Raw genomic sequence first — 17,088 nt, 5'->3', positions numbered from 1 at the left:
CTCCTTGTGCCGACTAGTTATGGCCAATAAAGGGTATCTTTGGTGGCAGGATACAGCTTTCCACCCTCTCTGAAAGCGTCCTGGATATTTTCTGTTGAATTCATTGAGTTACAATCTCGGAATTTGGTAAGTGATTAGGAACAATAACTTTATATCGGTACTATCATTAAAGCACATTTCGGAAAGTTTTGTTAATACATTATTAGTTTACAATTCGTGAACCATCTCTGTAATCTGCTTGGATACTTTCCTTTGAATTAATTGAGTTACACCCTCGGAATTTAATCAGTAATTAAGAATAATAAATCCGTATATGTAGCACAAATGAAGCATATTTTAAACTTTCCATACAATTTTAGGAAACTACACTTAATTAAATGCTGATTCTCGATAAAATGGCCTGGCATAACTCGGTCATTATTTGATTACTTTGTAGCCCCAAAAACCCGGCTTATGACTCTGGAGGTACCGAATTCATGCATTTGATACACAAGGCACCCTTTATGGGGGAAGGTTAGAATAAAATTGCTTCGCTACCGTAGACTGTACCCGGTTTACAAATGTAATTGCACAAAAAATTTCTATTTTTTTCTATTTAAAAGGATAGAAATGTGGGTAATATGCTTCTGCTTTATTTAATTGTAATGGGTTTCTCTTAATGTAACCATTCTATTACTGGAATTTTCTATCTAACCCGCGCGCAAATAATCAAATTTTGTCATAATTTAAGTGTGAGAAGATAAGAAGTGTTGCAGATTTCTTTTTCCAGATTGAGTTCAGGTGAGGAGACCAGTAAACTAACTGATGTCATATGCTTCTCCTGAATCTTTAATTTTATTGCCCAGGTTTTTTTTACAAAGCCTCTTTTACATCTATGTGTGCCAGCTAATGATTAAAATCGCAGTGAATAGGTATGCCATATTTCAGCAGTTTTTTTTTAATATTCCATCTTTAGTTTCTGGCATTTTCTATTTTAAAATTTGTAAATGGCATTGCTTTTTCATCTTTGAAAATAGGCACTACACATTTCCTTAACCAAAATCTGAATCATTAAGTTAACTTAATTTAAATTAGTTTGAAACTTCATTCTACACAAGAACACTTTCCTGGAGTATAACGTTATATCTATTTTCCGTCTTTCTCGCACATATGATTATTACATGTGTCTTAAAATGGGGATTTCATTATATTGTAATGATTAGAATACACTTATGCTTTCAAATGTAAAAAAAGCGTGATGATACTTGCGATACCGCTGCAGTGCTCTACCAACTGAGCTAACAAGCGAACTGGGAGCCGGTCACTGTGTTGAGTCCAAATAAATCCGTCAAGTAGTGAATAAACGGCTGTGAGTATACGAAAGTCATATATTTGAACTGCGCCGGCACTGCACCGGTATCGCAAAGGTCATGGGTTCAAATCCCGTACAGGCCTGAATTTTTTTCAGGCCTTCTTTTCACTACTGCTTAAGTAGTGTTCATTACTGCGAAGATCGCTTTCGTATCCACGTCTTTATCCGCAGTTCAAATATATGACTTTCATATACTCACAGCCGCTTAAAAAGATTGTTTGGTATGGCCGTTGTTCGTGTTAATCTTTGTAGCCAAAAAGCTACTGAAGGCACTGAAGTTCAATCTTTATGTACACAAGGCACCCTCAGGGTGGAAGACTAAGGTATTCTTGGACAACAATTTTGAAACTCCTTTTTTCTTCTTTTTCTCCGCTCACGTTGCGTGTATTCGATGTTCCGACACGTGCGTCGTTTTAGTCCGCTCTTTAGTCTTGCGCTCAATTGAAACAGAGTTCACATTACTTTTGGTTGTTATTTGATAACAATAAAACTGTCCATCCTTTTCCTTAAACAAAGTTGCGTTTTCATCCCAATAAATCCATCATTACTCTTAAATGTGCATAGAAGTTTTAATCTATAACAAATTGTAGTTGACAAATTTTCTTTTTAAAATGAAATTCTTCACGAATGCCGCCAAAAAGGGTTGGAATTAAATTAATTTATTCCTCCCGGCACTCCAGCGCGATGCTTTTAGAACGAGGAAATTTTTGTTCTTTGAGCACTTCGTGAAGTGTTTTTTTGTAGAACGAGGAATACTCTTGTTGATTGTGCCCTTCGCGCGGAGCTTTTAGAACGAGGAATGCACTTCGCGCGGTGCTTTTAGAACGACGAATAGACTTGCTGTTACATTCCTGGTAGAGTGCGGAACTTTTAAGCAACTCCTTTGATAACCAGAAAATAACTGACTTTCAGAGTTTGGCCCATTGCTGTGGGACTGTTAACAGTCTATTTCCCATAGTGACAGTTCTCTTAGCTTCAACCTTCTCTTTGTTAATAAATAAATATACAAAGGTATTCCCTTTTCCCTAAAGTGGACACAATTATTACAACTATGTTGTCCAAGAAAAGGCTTTATTATTTTGCTTTCTCTTTTCGCCTTTTTTCTTGGTCTGTTTGGTTTTTTTACCCTCTAAATACCTGAATTGCTGTAATACTGTCTAATAACTAATAATCATGTCTCTACACATGGGGAAAATGTAACATACTAAAAGTTCACAATGATAATAATAGAAAATTGAATAAACTTTTATATTTGTCAAGTGGGGGGGAGGGGATGTTTGAGAGGGGACCTACACTTAGTACTTAGTGTTAAACCAAGTTTTCCCAGAGGACAGTGACAAAAAGGTTTTACATTACACCCATATAGAACTGTAACCAGAAGTCAACACCCTTCTGCTAAGAGATAACTATAATTATTTGCTTCACTCATGTACATGTATTTACTTATATTCACAACTTGTCTGAATGTGGAGACTGAAGTTCAGTGCACAGCTGTGCCATCAACACTGACATTATGAATGGAAACAAAATGGTCAAATCCACTTTTGATAAGAAATCTCAGATGACACGCTGATGTAACAGGAATCTACAAAGGAAAAAACATACAAATAATATCAAAATGTAAGAGCCCTACATTCACAATTACGAGTGAATATTTGTATTTTTATACACTGATCAATTCTAAGTTTCAACAACTCTCCCCCCCCCCCCCCGAGGAACCCATGGCATTCAACTGAAAGTGCATGTCTTTCCATCAGAACACACACATGGTTCAGAATGCCAGATACATATATTTTAGACCTGAAATACCATTGAAGCAGGATTCAATTTGCTGAATTCTAAATACTTACCTTGATCTCATCTCTCTGCATCTGACCCTCTAAATGTTCATACTCTGTCACAGATAACAATTACACATTATTAATAAATTGCATGTATGTTTCATTGAATTTGTCAGTCTTAAATTCTACAGTCAACCACACTCTGCAATCAGTCAGGCCTGGGCCATGTCAATGTGCATTGTACTGTGCTGTCAGTGATCAAAATCAGAGGATTATTTGACTGAATGTCCTTGCTTAAACTTGTTTTAATTATTTTGTTATCATGTTCATCATTTTTTCCTAATTAAATTTTCAAAGTAAAGTCAGGCTATCAATTGTATCATAAATGGTAGCCTTACTTTACATTGTGAGACAAATGCTTTTAAAAAAAACCATTTACCTCTAATTAACCAGGATGAACAACAACATTTTCTATAACATATCTATGGCTTCTTTTTACCTTTGTCCACAAGAGGTTCAAAGTCTACTGGTTCTGTTTTTGTGCTTTTCTCAATGCAGAGGCTTTTAATTGCAAATAAAAATTCATATATGCTACAAAACCTTGAAGCTCCTGGTCTCTAATGAGCTGGTAACCCACATGTACCTGACTCCTCACGAAGTCTTTTCTCAATTTTTTATATCACATTAAAAAAAAAAAATTACGTCTAATTTTTCACAATGTGGCACAAAAACAACGATGTAGCCCCTGTGATAAAACACAGGCATGCATAGCATGCAAGAGTTATTTTTTTGGCAGGGTGGGTTGAGATGAGACACTTTGCATACCTAATGTTTTCATTTTTGTGACAGGAAAAGAACATAACTTTCAAAAGAACAAAAAAATATTGCATTACTTCATCATAAGAGAAAGAAAAAATAATCTAATTTACCTGAACTCACACAGGTAGTTTTTGGTCTGTTGTTTCTATGGTATAATACTTCTAAGCAAAAATAGAATGCAGTGGTGCCATGCTTATACTGTTGTCTCCTTAACACCCATTGTTTGATTTCGTCACACAATACGAGCTATTCTTCATTGAAGAGAGAGCGCGTTGCATGGCAAGAGACCAAATAATGGTTGCGAAAGGGACTATGCTTTCTACTGTTCCACTACCAGAAAGAATATCAAAATTATTTGTCTAAAGTTAGTTGCTGTAAAAATATCATTCTATGTAATTTTACTGCAAAAAGCAAACTGAAACTCTGTTGGACAATGCTGTTACTATAAATAATGAAATGCAGGTTATTTACATGGAAATGACACAAGATTGAGCAAAGTCTAATGTGGCAAAATGGAATTTGATGGGTGGTACAATTCAAGCATGTGAAACATTGCCTACTGTTCATGTAGAACAATGATTGGGCATGTTCTGATTAGATTTTGGATGTTGTTTTCATGGTACGTGTTTGGCATGTGCATTGTAAGTAAAGGAGCGGAAAAGACACCTTTTAACTTTAAAAAAATGATGCAAAAAGTTAAATGGAAATCTTTCATATCACAAGACGTCTTGACCTTTTGATGAGGATCTTACGAAGGCCACAAACCATTGCCCTTATCAAATGAGCCCAAAATATTTGATTAATGTCATTATTTGTGCACAGCCCCCTAATTCCATGACATCATTTGCAAGAAAAGCTATGATTGGTACAAGATATCAAAATGTTGTGATATGATTGGTGTAAGATATATACCCCAATGCAGCAATCTGATTGATGTGAGATACATTACATACCCTAATGCAGGGATCTGATTGGTGCAAGAAACATACCATTCCACTCGCTAACATAGATATATTTTGTTATGAAAAAAAAAAAAACTCAAAAACCATTAAATTGATAATGCCCATGTTACATTACACTAAACACAATTTCAAGATTTTCCACCATCATCCTCACCATTTGAAGATAGGAATTTTATATTTCCAATGCTCATTAATGCACTAAAGGTGATGATGAATTCTTGAGGAAACATTCCAGTTGTTGGCCAGAAAGTATCAAGGCTTCTATGGAGCAAAATAAAAAGACAATTAGTTCTGTTTTGGCTGATCAGGATGCAGCCATAGGAGTCACAGATGGTAAAATTTGAGACTCGCAGATTACAAAGACCCTTGTTTGAAAATGCAAGAGCGTGACTATATATAATTTAAGCTGCTTCACATGACCTCTCACTTTGGCTGTAAGACTTCTAGATGGGAACTTGAGTTGATTCTAAACAAGCTTTTTAGCCATAAACAATTGACGGCTCATGATCTTAAAGGTATCATTCATCAACCTTTGCCTTAGAGTTTTCCATTTACTTATTACTGAAATGTACTATAATAAAGTAAAACCCTGCTAATTTGAAGCCCAAACTAACTCAAAGATCCAATTTTCCCTGGATTTGACCCCAACTTTTTCTGTCATTGGTAAAATTTCCACACAGCCCCATACTGTTGTAAAACAAATCTGTTTTCCCAATGGCAGTGTATAGTTTTAGTCATTGTTATAGTAGGCGAGCGTGGCCTAGTGGTTAGGGCGCTGCACTTGTAAGCCGGAGGTCCCGGGTTCAAGTTCTCCTCCCTGCCACTGGATGGATTTGTCTTCGGTGGCCCCGAATTCAACTCCTGCACGCTTTGTAACTAGCCAACTGGTTTGCCTCCTACCAGTTGGGGTTTTTAACGAGTTTCTGTTTATTTACGATATTTGTTTCCTTATTTACAGTGTCCCCAATTAGCACAGCAGTGCTAAAATACACTGACACTTAAATAAAAAAGTTATTATTATTAAGTTATTATTATTATTGTTTTCTCTATCCAAGAACTGAATGCATAATGTAGTATGGGGCTGTGTGGAAATTTTTACCCTGTCATTAAATATCACCTAACTTAAACCATTTTCTGTTTCCCTTTGGAGTTTGAGTTTGCAGAGTGCTAACATAGTTTTCAACTTTTGTGTGACATTACCAAGTACAGATAAAAGCAAGCATCTGCAAATATTGCGTTACTCTTCATACCTTTCTTTTCTTAAATCTTGCTTTTTCAGAATAAACAGATCATGCACATTCAAGAGGGCCACGGGTTACCATGACAACTGCTATCGCAAAAAATGTTCACGATAGTACATGTAGAATGATTAGGTCATGGTCTACCAGTTTAGCAATTCCAAAAAGCATAGCATTACTGAGTTTCAGATAAATTGGAAGTGGTCTTGAAATATCTTAATTGTCCTTATCAAAACCTCAATTAACTTTGCTTGTTCGAAATTTGAAATGTTTGGCAAGATCTTCACCGAACGTAAAATACTTACCCATCAATGATATTTTCTGGTGGATGATTTTCATCAAAGGATGTAGCAAGGGCAATAGTTGCTCCAGCACTACTTAAAGCCACGTCAAACATATTTTTAGTGCTATTTTGTGAGGAGGAAAACCCTCTATCTCGCAAGTGAGGGGTTCAAAACATTTCAAAATCGATTGCCCCGGAGAATATTGGGCCGAGCTCCATGCTGAATATGCGCAGCTTGGTTTTAATTGCTGACAAGTAGCATACTCATGTTCAAGATGGCGGACTTTTCATGCAGAAATTGCTGCTGGCATTGATAAGAAATGTTTCCACTAAATACGAAACAATTTTCTGTTGCATTCCTGGATGTAAAGCGTAATAGTCAAGGTTATAACGAGGAGGTCAGCTCAGTCGACAGGGATGCAACCAAGAAGCTACTGAGGCCCTTCCATATTCCCCAAATCGGGCCTTCTTCTATTCCACAATGTCATCATCTTGGGACCGTGATGTGGAATTTCATGTGGAATTGTGCGAGAAGAGAATGTTATCCACCCGTTCATCATTTGGAATCAAGAGAAGACTCACGAATGGAATCGCGAAGAGCACCTGAACAATCATGTTCTTCAGTTCTTCCGGAATTTGAATTACATCGCGCAACTTCAAAACATAAAGCACGAGAAGCAAACGAGCGACAGAGTGCGGAAAATATTGAACTTTCAAGACTAGTTAAAACACAATCTTTAAACAAGACCTCTTCTACAAGAAGTACTGATTCTTCTCGAAACAATGTTTGTTGTGTGGAAGCAGAACCACAAAACAGAGGTATCCTCCAGCAATTTAGCTGTGAAGAAGCAAATGTTTCCAATGAGACTTTTGTTAATAGCAAATTAAGTAAATCGATAAGAGCATCCCACTGGGATAGTGACATGAAATCTTCAGAGTCTGAACATTGTATTGTCTCAGATTATTTTGACAGAGAATCAAAGTTAAGTCCAACTTGCAATGTAGTAAGTGAGTTGGAAACCAAGGTGGATGTTAATGGTATATATGGCAGAGAAAGTTTGCAAAGCGATTTAGTCTGTAATGGCGATTGGTGGCTAAACAGTGACAATATTTCAAACCTCAAGGATTCGACTGCACCTCTCATTCCTCATGCATATAGCATTGAGGAGGGTGATTTTGTTGGCAAAAAGAAATTTTTAGAGAGATTGCTTGAGACAAAGCTGCAAATAAAGCCTTTGACTCTGGTTAAGGATGGCATTTACAGCCAAAGGCCAGTTTCAAATACTTTTACCCTAAATCTGAACTTGGAGACAGTGATGTCCGTTCTCTGCAACGATGAGGAACATTCAAAAAATGCTGTACACAGTGATATTGATCTATGTGGGAAGATTTCCATTCTGTATGGCATCCAGGATACAATAGTGTCAGTGGTTGCTAGTGAGGTGGTAGGAATGTATGATTATATCTCAGGAGCTGTGTATGGATTGAAGGGATGCTGTCATGATGAATCTGAATATCAGTTAAAGGTAATTCATTCTAGTAACTAGAAGGTTGGTGGCTTTGATGAACTAACATAAATGAATTGGTTGTACTAGACTCAGGTTAAATATAGAACAGGTTTCTAGTTAAAATGATGGTCAGTGTCTCTTGTCAGTGTTCAGTCAGTGTTGTGTGGAGACTCCTGCCTGTTTTGTTGAATGATTCTGCCTTCTACAAAAATGTGTCTATGTTTGAAAATTGACTCATAAAAATTTGGCAGATTTATCATGTAGTCTAAGCTTTAGTAACTTTGTGTTTCGTCCAGTTCTAGGATGATTTGTCTTGCAATCTATTAGTAACCTTTTGTTCATAGTGAGTTCTCAATCAGGCTTTCCAACCAGTCCAGATATAAAATTGTCTGGAACTTGTCGTGAAGGTTGTGGGGAAGTGCATGTATTTCGTCTTTGTGTGTGGCTGTGGACGTTTCACAGTAGCATAGCTAAAGCCAGACATCTTTTGTCAGCTTGTCTTGCAATGGTTCCCAGTGGGCCCATGGAATTGGATGATATATCTCAGTAACTGCAGCTAAGTTGTTAACATATATTTATCAAAATTTCCATAATATTAAAGCTAGAAATGCTGTAATTTCATAAAGTACTTTAAATCAGTGCTGAGAATTTGTTTATCTATGTAGGACAAGAAGTACCCCCTTTCATCAAGTGCAGTGAGTTTGGACCTTAAGGAATTCATAGTTCATTTTCAACAAAAACTGAGAATGTCATCTCACAGTGTTGACAATGACAATGTGTTAAAGGAGCACTCTCCTGTTGCCTGGTTACTGATCTCACCAGCTCTTGGAGTGACCCTTGACTGGCAAGTACAAGAGAAAGTCCTTGAATCTATAGAAACTTTGTCATCAGAGGAATTTGCTGAAGAGCAAGCATCTGACAGTTACAACAAAGGATGTTTTTCAAGCCAGTGGTACAATCTGTTGGTAGTTGTCGACCAATATCGTTGTTGTGAGAAAGATATTCCACTGATTGAGGTATTTGAGTTTTGCAGGAATGGTGAAATCAATGTTGTAAACTTTGACTTAACTTAAACGATTAGTTCATGTGAAACAAGCCTGACTGAAGAATGGAACAATTGAAGTATTGCTGGTGATGCTATGTTTTGATACATGTATGTCATCATGTAAAGTATTGATTATATTCATCCGCAAGGTTTTGTTTTACAGTACATTGTATGAGCTCTCTCATGTAGCAAAAGTTTAACATTTGTTTGTAGCAACTCTCATATTTTTGCAAGATTTTTCAACTGGTATAAAGAGATTAAACTTCCTTCAGGAAGTGTTCAAAGATGAACTTTAACCTTTAACCCCTAAGAGTGATTTACTTCTAATTTCTCCAATTACAGTATCAACCTTGATTCAAATGTAAAGGTTATCAGAATGTAGGAAATAATCACCAATTTAAGTAGTTCCTGATTGTCAAACAAATTCTCCTTGTCAGTACCAAATGTAAGGGCAACAGTGTGGAGAATATTAATACTAGTTAGAATGTACAGGGTAAGGAACTCAAAATAAGAATTAAGCTTTTTTTAATTTTCCTCTGCTTGGCCAATCAATTACCCAGTTGAAACATTTTGAAGTGAAGGAGGAAAAAAAAGGCGAGGTTACAGTTGTATTAACTAGTTACATAACAAGAAGTGCCATTTACTAAATTTATAGTAAGATCAACATTGTTAGGCACAGTTAAAGTAGACACCCCAAAAGATCTCATGCATCCAATAGTTCCAGTTGCAACATTGTGCCATTTTTTTTTCGTATTAAAATATGCTGCTCTTATTGAGTATTGTTGTTTATCTCATAATGTACTCACTTCGAATATGAATGGCAATGTTTCAACTGCATGCTAGTAAATTTTATTACATAAACTGCGGTGTTATATAGGGATTTCCAGCCCTAAGAAAAGCCATAACAACACAGGTAAAAAAAAATACCTTTTTTTTCACGAGTGTTTGATATCGCTAATCAGCTGCTTACACGTCACTTGACTTTTGCACCACTCAGTCATGTTGATGAATGAATGGCAAATTCCTCACTGTTGTTTGTCAGAATTTCCTCAGATTATGGCTGCAAAAAAACCGAAAAATCCCTATCGCTTACAGACAGTAATGTTCAAACTTTCCTAGAAGGGGAAGAAAATCAAAATGTGAAAAGGAAAAATGAAAGTTATGTATTCAGTGGCTTTGGTAATAATGGGAAAATGGTCACTAAGAGAGTGGCAGTGTAGTGTGGCCTTATATGTTACAGAATTATAAAATGTTTGCATGCATCATGGATTCTCATGGGCTTACGTGTGAAGCCATATCAACAGTACAATAAAGTGGCAAAATTTGGAAGAATGTAAAAATGATGCAACTATTTGCCTTGGTTTAGAGGCAAGTACAAGAGTTAGGCTTGAAACTTTTTCCACTGACTGTCCTTTGACAGGGACATAAAATATTTAAAATTGCCATTTTAGCAGGATATGTTACAGTTGTAATAATATGTATCGAACAATCTAGATGAACTGTGTTCAAATGAACACTTAAAATTTATGACAGATTTCTACAATTCAGGAATGTTTGGAAGAGATATTTGAGTAATCTGTGGATATAAAAATGAAAACAAGTGTGAGCAGTGCATAAGCCATGCAAGGGCATGAGGCAAAAGCAAGAAAAAAAGGGGAAGCTAGGAAAGGGTAAAGCAAGGCATGGTGTGCCACTGTGCCCAGAGACTCCACAAAATTCACTTAAATTATTTCACAATGGTCCATAATACAGGTTAGCCCCAGCATTTCATTAGACTTTCCAGACAATTTTTGTTTATTTACTTATACTCCTGTAATCATGTTATTATTTTGGTTGATTTTAGTTGATTTATCTTTTCAATCCAGGTGGAAGGGAAGTGTTATTTCAGGCAGGTCCTGAACATCCTTGGCTGATCAAGACTTATTCAGAGGTAGCCCCACACCCCTGTGCACAAGCTCTGGACCAAGATGTCTTTCAGAGTGGAATCATACCTAGTGACACTGATTTCAGGATTTACAGGGACTTTGGCTAAGTACCAGGTATCTGAATTATAGACTGACACCTAGAGACTGATTGAATGACTGAATGACTGACTAAGTGAATAAATGACTTATTGACTGATTGTTTGAATGAATGAGTGAATAAACAACTTGATGGCTGGCTTACTGAACAACTTACTGACAGATTGACTGACTGATTGAATGACTGACTGACTGACTGATTGTATGATTGACTGACTTACTGAATGAATGAATGAAATGCTCCTTAACTGACTGAATGACAGGTTAGTATTTGATCAATTCATTATTCACTGATTACCGTATTGACTGATTGATTGTAATCTTAGTGAAAATGTCTTTTGCATTGAACCAATCTGGTTAGTATACTAATAATTTTCTGATATGTAGGAATGGACCTTGCCTATGTTGCCAATGGTTATGTTTATCACACAAATTACGATACACCAGCTGCTTTTACTCCAGGCTCTATCCAGCATGCTGGTGATAACATACTGGCTTTGGTCAAGAGCATAGTTAATTCACCATTTCTGGCTGACCCTGGAGAGTATCATCATGGTTCCATGGTGTTTTTCGACTTCCTGGGAATTTTTTTAATATACCTGTTGTACTTAAAATAAGGGAGAACAGTGGCTATGCACACTTGTTATACTTCCAATGAAGCGGAACAGGTTAAAAGTCAAAGGAGGCAAAACACAACAACAATGGGCCATGTATATGCATTTCCTACCAGTTTAAGTTTGGACCGCATCTTTTTTCTTGTAGTGGGATACTTTGCCATACTGCATCTCAGCATCAGCTTCAAAAATCTAATAAGTTTATTGAGGACTAGTCATAGATCCAACAATGAAGATGGAAATTACATTTACCAAAAGATAGTGTTTTCAATGTTTTTTTCCTCAGGAAAAAGCTGTGTCAGAGAAGAAAGAAGACAACATTCCTCTCAAGGAAAGGATATCCAACCAACTTGTGAAGAAAGAAGTAGAAACATGTTATGCTGCTTTCCTTGTCTGGACAATAGTCATGTTGATAATGTCATATTATCGCCTGGCTTCAGCACATTTACCATTGCTCTTCATCATCTTTCCACTGATTATACGAGTTGTTATATGGGACAATGTATTAACTGCAAAGACAAGTCATGAAAATGTTGGAGCGTTTTTGTTTATGTATCTCTTAGCTACACTAGTACCTGTTCAGTTTTGTATGTATTTGACATTTGCTATGTTTGACATCTTTATGCCTATTATGGGTTGAGCTGGAACACAAACACCCCCAGATGTCTTTATAAGTGTCCTGTGTGCCTTTGGAGTTGTGCTGTTGACTTCTTATATGGTGAATGTGCTCAGTGAAATCCAATCAATTTGCTGATTAAATACTGTTAAAGTTCTGAAAAGAAGTTAATTAAGGGAAAGTTTGTACTTGAGCCAAGCAACCCGTCCAGTTAGAGCTTATTGCAGTTTCTGTAGCAGGTAGGAACTAGAAGTGTCATTACTGGTATTCCCCCTAAATGGGATGCCAGTCCATCACAAGGATACCCCCCACCCAGCATTTCATCAGGCTTCCCTGACCAACTTGGTTGGCACCTACCTTTACTTCTGGACTCAATTGTTTGAAAGGTGATTAGCCCTAACAGACATTGCAGGTTTACATTTTATTCTTGGTTTCTTTATTCCCTTGTTTAAAAGCCTTTTTTTAGGGATAATTTTCTCTATACTATTTAGAGCATTCAATCATCAAATTGTAGACAAAAGAATTCTCCTGAATGATCTGAAATCAGATTTCACACTAACCCTGGGTTATCTTAACCCAGCTTTGAACAACTGAGCCCTGGATGGAGAGAGTGAGAGAGAAAGAGGGGCACTGAGAAAGTGGTATGTTTCGCGCTCAATAACACAACCCAATGACCTGGCCAGGTCTCAAAGCCAGACCTCCTCTCAACTTAGAGTTCAGCAAGCTAACCATTTGGCCAACACATCTCCCACAAAGTTCTAATATGCTTCTATTTAAATTTACCTTTTTTTTTCTAGGTTAGCACTGTGTATGTTCTGGGAAACCTCAAGCTTCCAGCCATATTTCTTCTGTTTGTTACCACTGTAGGAATGGTTATATCGCTCTCAGGACTGTCATTTCCTTACTCAGCCATCAATCAGTGCCCTAAAAGGGTGTTCTTTCAGGTAAGAAGAAACTCATTCAATCAATTCATTCAATCATTTTCCTGCAGGATTTTACCAACTTTTTCAGCTAATTGAACTATTTTAACTAGTTGAACCAATTCAGCTGGTTTTTGCGTTTGTTCTAGTGGAAGCGAATCAGCATGTTTGACTATTTTAAACACTGAAACAAATCTAGCATATCTGTGCAATTTGTTTAGTTTAACCTACTCAGCTGATTTGACTGCTTTTACCAGTTGAACTTATTCAGTTAATTTGTGTGTTTTGTCCAATTTACTGGTAACTGTTTTAGCCAATTTTGGTGGTAACAAGACAATGTGAACAAACAAATCGTATGCTAGTCTCCAGATTGAAGTGAGCAGAATGAACAGACAAAAATTGTATTCAGATCAGAGGTTCTCATATAAAAAGTTTAACCCTTTGCACCAGATCTCTTTGCATTTCCCATAGTACTGACAAGTAGAATTTGTTTGATAATCAAGAACTTCCCTAAGCAATGATCATTAATTTTCCTTTATTCTTACAATGACCTGAAACAACTTCAAACAAAGTTGAAGCCTTTTCTTTTGAAACATGTCTCAACTTCCCCAACCAGGATTTGCTGAAAATGCAAGTTGCAAAGCCCTTACACTGTGCATGCTTGCATTTTAATTATTCAAGCTTTCAGCATAGATTATTACTTTTTGGAGGGTTCTAAATTCACACTGGAGTGCACATTTTCACGACCATTTATTAGACCATTAAATAGTGGGTATGTTCACACCATTGATGACGCCATCCAAAAGATGTTTTTCAGTTATACCTCTCATCAACATTTTTTCTACATGCAGCACACATCAACAACATTTACAATAATGCTGGTGAAGTGGTTCAACAAGATGCAGGTGCCTGGATCACTCCACTAGATTATCTTGGCATACAGCCATTCAGTGATATACCCATGTTTAAAAAGGCTTTGCCTGCACCTCAGGATGGAGTTTATGAAGGTTTTCCTTATTACCTGCCATTGAGGCATCTCGTGCGGTATGTGGTACTTGCTCATTCAATGTTTATCTGTTGGTCTCTGGTCATTCAGTGCATGGCCAATTCATTGGAATTTCATCAAAGAAAAGTATGGAATAGAATACAAGCTGTCAGGCTTTGCTAACTTAATATGTTAGGCAAGTTGGGCAGAAAATACACAGCCTTGCTTTAACTCTGGGAAGGGAGGGGTCAACAGAAAATGGCACAGAAATATTCTGGTGAAACAGTAGCTCTATGTGCCCAGATTTTAATTAATCAACTGGCTAAAAAATGGGGACCATGTGTTATCTAAGTGTTGATCTTCCTTTCATACCATATGTGATTTATTTATTTTGCTCACCTATCCTTGAATCTTTAAGGAGCACTTTCACGGCTACTTGATAACAAAGCTAAAGTAAACAATAGGTACCATGAGCTGTCGCACTTTTTTTCTCTCACTGTTACTCCAAAATACCTATAGCATTTAGTTTGTGACATTTACTAGGTGATTTGTTATACTTGTTCCATAGATCCTATATATAGAGAAAGAATCCTGCATGAACTTAACTCTGAATTTATTTAATTACCATTCTGAATATTAAAACTACTGTCTAGTTCAATTTATAATTCTGTTTAACTGTGAAGTGTTATATTTGCAATCAGAAAATCTTGGTATCTCCCTGGTCCTCCACCTCAAGTCAAAACATCTCCAATGGAAGTAAAATTGCTACATAGGAAGAAACAGGATCAAGTTTACTCATTTAAATTCTCAATATCAGGTCAGGTTTCTCTCTTTCAACCCCTTTCTCCTTACATTATCATGTCATGCATTCATATCTCACTAGTGTCTGACTTCTCACTGCCTTAGGTCCTGATCACATGGCTGTATACGTATCACCTGCTAGTGACATAGATTTGCTGGCCTCTTCCCTTGGTCCCCTTTTACCAATTCAAGATGGTGGAGACAGAGTTGTGTACTTTATTTACAATTCTCATGGTACTGATCTGGGGCCCTGGGAACTATCGCTTGAGCTTCTGGTGAGTCCGACGATTACAGTATTAATCATGCTTGTGATTAACAAATCAGACTCCTGCCTTGCGGTCATCTGATTTTGTAAGCTTCTAAAATGTTCCAGAACATTTTGTTAATATATATATATATATATATTTAAAGACTCACTTATGTGGTAGTTGGGGTAGTTATTGTTGTCAGAGCAACGACTGTATAGAAAGCCATACCAAGAGAGTGAGCAGGTCCTTATTATAAGTGCTATGGCATGAGTGTTTCTTCACCTGCGGGAAAATATGAGGCCTTGAGTAACACAGCACCACAGTCTTTTAGAAATGTACACCTTTTAAACAGTGCAAGATTCAGTTTTGTTGTTATAGAAATGAACAATGCTTCATATTGTTGTTACAGAACTGAACAATGCTTTTAGGGTCATTATTCAAACATATTTCAGTTCTGACTAAATGATTGCTTTCTGTGTACTAGTCAAAGTCTTCATGGTGTTGGTGGAAATGAACACTGCATGAGTGATAAAGATTTCTCAAATTCACAAAACATTTGTGGGTCCAAAACAAGTTCATATCAAATGAACAATGTTTCATTTTGTTGTTGTCACTAGTACATATTTCTTTTCTGATCATCATCTTCATCGTATTATTAAGAACAAACAGCACTTCATTGATAAAGATTTCTCAAATTCGTTACCCATTTACAGCCTGTTAGTTTCTTTTCAGTATTTGTTTCTTCGGCTAACATGACTCAGGATTTCTGGCAACAAGACTAAAAGTTTCAGGCAACTTTACTCTGGTTTTGGGCAACATGACTTTGGGCTAGTTGTCTTTCGCGTGACTTGACTTGAACCCTGGTGAACCCCCTCCCCGACCTGACTCAAATATTCCCTTGGGCAGAGAAACATGGGTCCTGCAGTGCTGACAGCAAGCACCTGCTCTCAGGCAAATATATCCTAAGATTCTTTTCATTTAAATATCATTTCAGCTAAAAAGACACCTCCTGGCCAAGAGCAATCTGTTAGACTTTGCTGTGGCAGCTCATTATATTCACGGTAAAGAGTCATCTTCACCTTTCCTCAAAGAAGTCATTCAAGCTATTCCAGACTGGATTTTTGCTAATGACTGGGTGGACACATACAAGAGCTGGTCTTACGCTACATAATTCCCTGTATTGCAAGAATGCATCAGTCCAAGACCTTCTAAACACTACTATGAAATACTGAAAAACAAAATTTCAAGCCAGGAGTTTGAAGAATTGCACCAGTTTGAAACAGTTCACAGGTTGAAAATTATCATGAAGATTTTTACATTTTAGGGCGGATGACCTCAATATTATTTATTAGGATTATAAGAAAATTTGAAGGGAAAAAATGAATGTGAAATAGCACATCATCAGAAGAAGTCAGGCTGGTCATACATGGATCCAAAAATTTTTTAAATCACCTTAATTAATTTATAATGATTTTATCTGGAAATGAAATTCCAAATAAAAGTAAGGAATCAAGAAACATAAAGTAAAGGATTGTTTGTTAGCCTGTGGTCTGTCAGCAGACCCTCAGTATAATGATTCCCTTTAATGCCCAAGAGTGCCATATGGCACAAGATGCATATTGAGGATATAAAAGCATAGCCCCCTCCAATATAACACTTGATATACCACCCTTCAACTTTTGAAACTTTTTGTCTTTTTACTGTATTGGTCAAGGTGATATCTCACAACAAGCAATGCTCTAGGAACTACAATTTAAGCTATAGTTTAGTGGTATTTACCTTATATGTACAAGGCAAACGTAAAATTTCAACCTTTTTTAATTATTTTTCACTTCAAACACTTCTCAGTATTTTTAGTCGCATCCTCCTCGCCTGTAAGTGTCGTTATAGCATACC

At 36.7% G+C, this 17,088-nt stretch overlaps 3 protein-coding genes and 1 long non-coding RNA gene across 8 annotated transcripts; 2 read left to right on the top strand and 2 right to left on the bottom strand.

Annotated features, from left to right (window-relative positions):
* Positions 1–1,901: 1,901 nt before the first annotated feature.
* LOC149037546 (intraflagellar transport protein 25 homolog) lies at positions 1,902–6,639 on the bottom strand. Of its 2 annotated transcripts, XM_089187833.1 has the most exons (6): positions 6,457–6,563; positions 5,068–5,174; positions 4,618–4,624; positions 3,632–3,693; positions 3,202–3,245; positions 2,324–2,936 (listed from the first exon to the last, which is right to left on the bottom strand). In XM_089187833.1, exons 1-6 carry the CDS (start codon positions 6,546–6,548, stop codon positions 2,832–2,834), a joined length of 417 nt encoding a protein of 138 aa, XP_089043959.1. In that variant the 5' UTR covers positions 6,549–6,563; the 3' UTR covers positions 2,324–2,831. The 2 variants fall into 2 exon arrangements, with proteins under 2 accessions (XP_089043958.1, XP_089043959.1); XM_089187832.1 differs by lacking the exons at positions 3,632–3,693; positions 4,618–4,624 and having other exon boundaries at positions 1,902–2,936; positions 6,457–6,639.
* Positions 6,640–6,684: 45 nt separating this feature from the next.
* On the top strand, positions 6,685–11,026 carry LOC149037545 (uncharacterized). 4 transcript variants are annotated; one of them, XM_089187786.1, is made up of 3 exons: positions 6,685–7,960; positions 8,608–8,958; positions 10,853–11,026. In XM_089187786.1, exons 1-3 carry the CDS (start codon positions 6,755–6,757, stop codon positions 10,898–10,900), a joined length of 1,605 nt encoding a protein of 534 aa, XP_089043912.1. In that variant the 5' UTR covers positions 6,685–6,754; the 3' UTR covers positions 10,901–11,026. The 4 variants fall into 4 exon arrangements, 2 of the variants coding, with proteins under 2 accessions (XP_089043912.1, XP_089043911.1); XR_016181178.1 differs by having other exon boundaries at positions 6,691–7,960; positions 8,608–9,073; positions 10,853–10,988; XR_016181179.1 differs by having other exon boundaries at positions 6,691–7,960; positions 8,608–9,073; positions 10,876–10,938.
* On the bottom strand, positions 10,764–13,175 carry LOC149037544 (uncharacterized). Its single transcript, XR_016181191.1, has 2 exons — positions 13,022–13,175; positions 10,764–12,131 (listed from the first exon to the last, which is right to left on the bottom strand). It is a non-coding gene; the product is annotated as an uncharacterized LOC149037544 (long non-coding RNA).
* Positions 12,220–16,709, top strand: LOC113664470 (endoplasmic reticulum metallopeptidase 1-like). The gene is made up of 6 exons (XM_089187817.1): positions 12,220–12,340; positions 13,106–13,182; positions 14,010–14,202; positions 14,845–14,960; positions 15,050–15,219; positions 16,187–16,709. Exons 3-6 carry the CDS (start codon positions 14,120–14,122, stop codon positions 16,361–16,363), a joined length of 546 nt encoding a protein of 181 aa, XP_089043943.1. The 5' UTR covers positions 12,220–12,340; positions 13,106–13,182; positions 14,010–14,119; the 3' UTR covers positions 16,364–16,709.
* Positions 16,710–17,088: the final 379 nt, after the last annotated feature.

The sequence above is a fragment of the Pocillopora damicornis genome, chromosome 11 (genome assembly GCF_964200805.1).
Source record: "Pocillopora damicornis chromosome 11, jaPocDami1.2, whole genome shotgun sequence".
In the NCBI taxonomy this organism is placed as follows: Eukaryota; Metazoa; Cnidaria; class Anthozoa; order Scleractinia; family Pocilloporidae; genus Pocillopora; species Pocillopora damicornis.
This window is presented reverse-complemented; position numbering and strand designations above follow the sequence as displayed.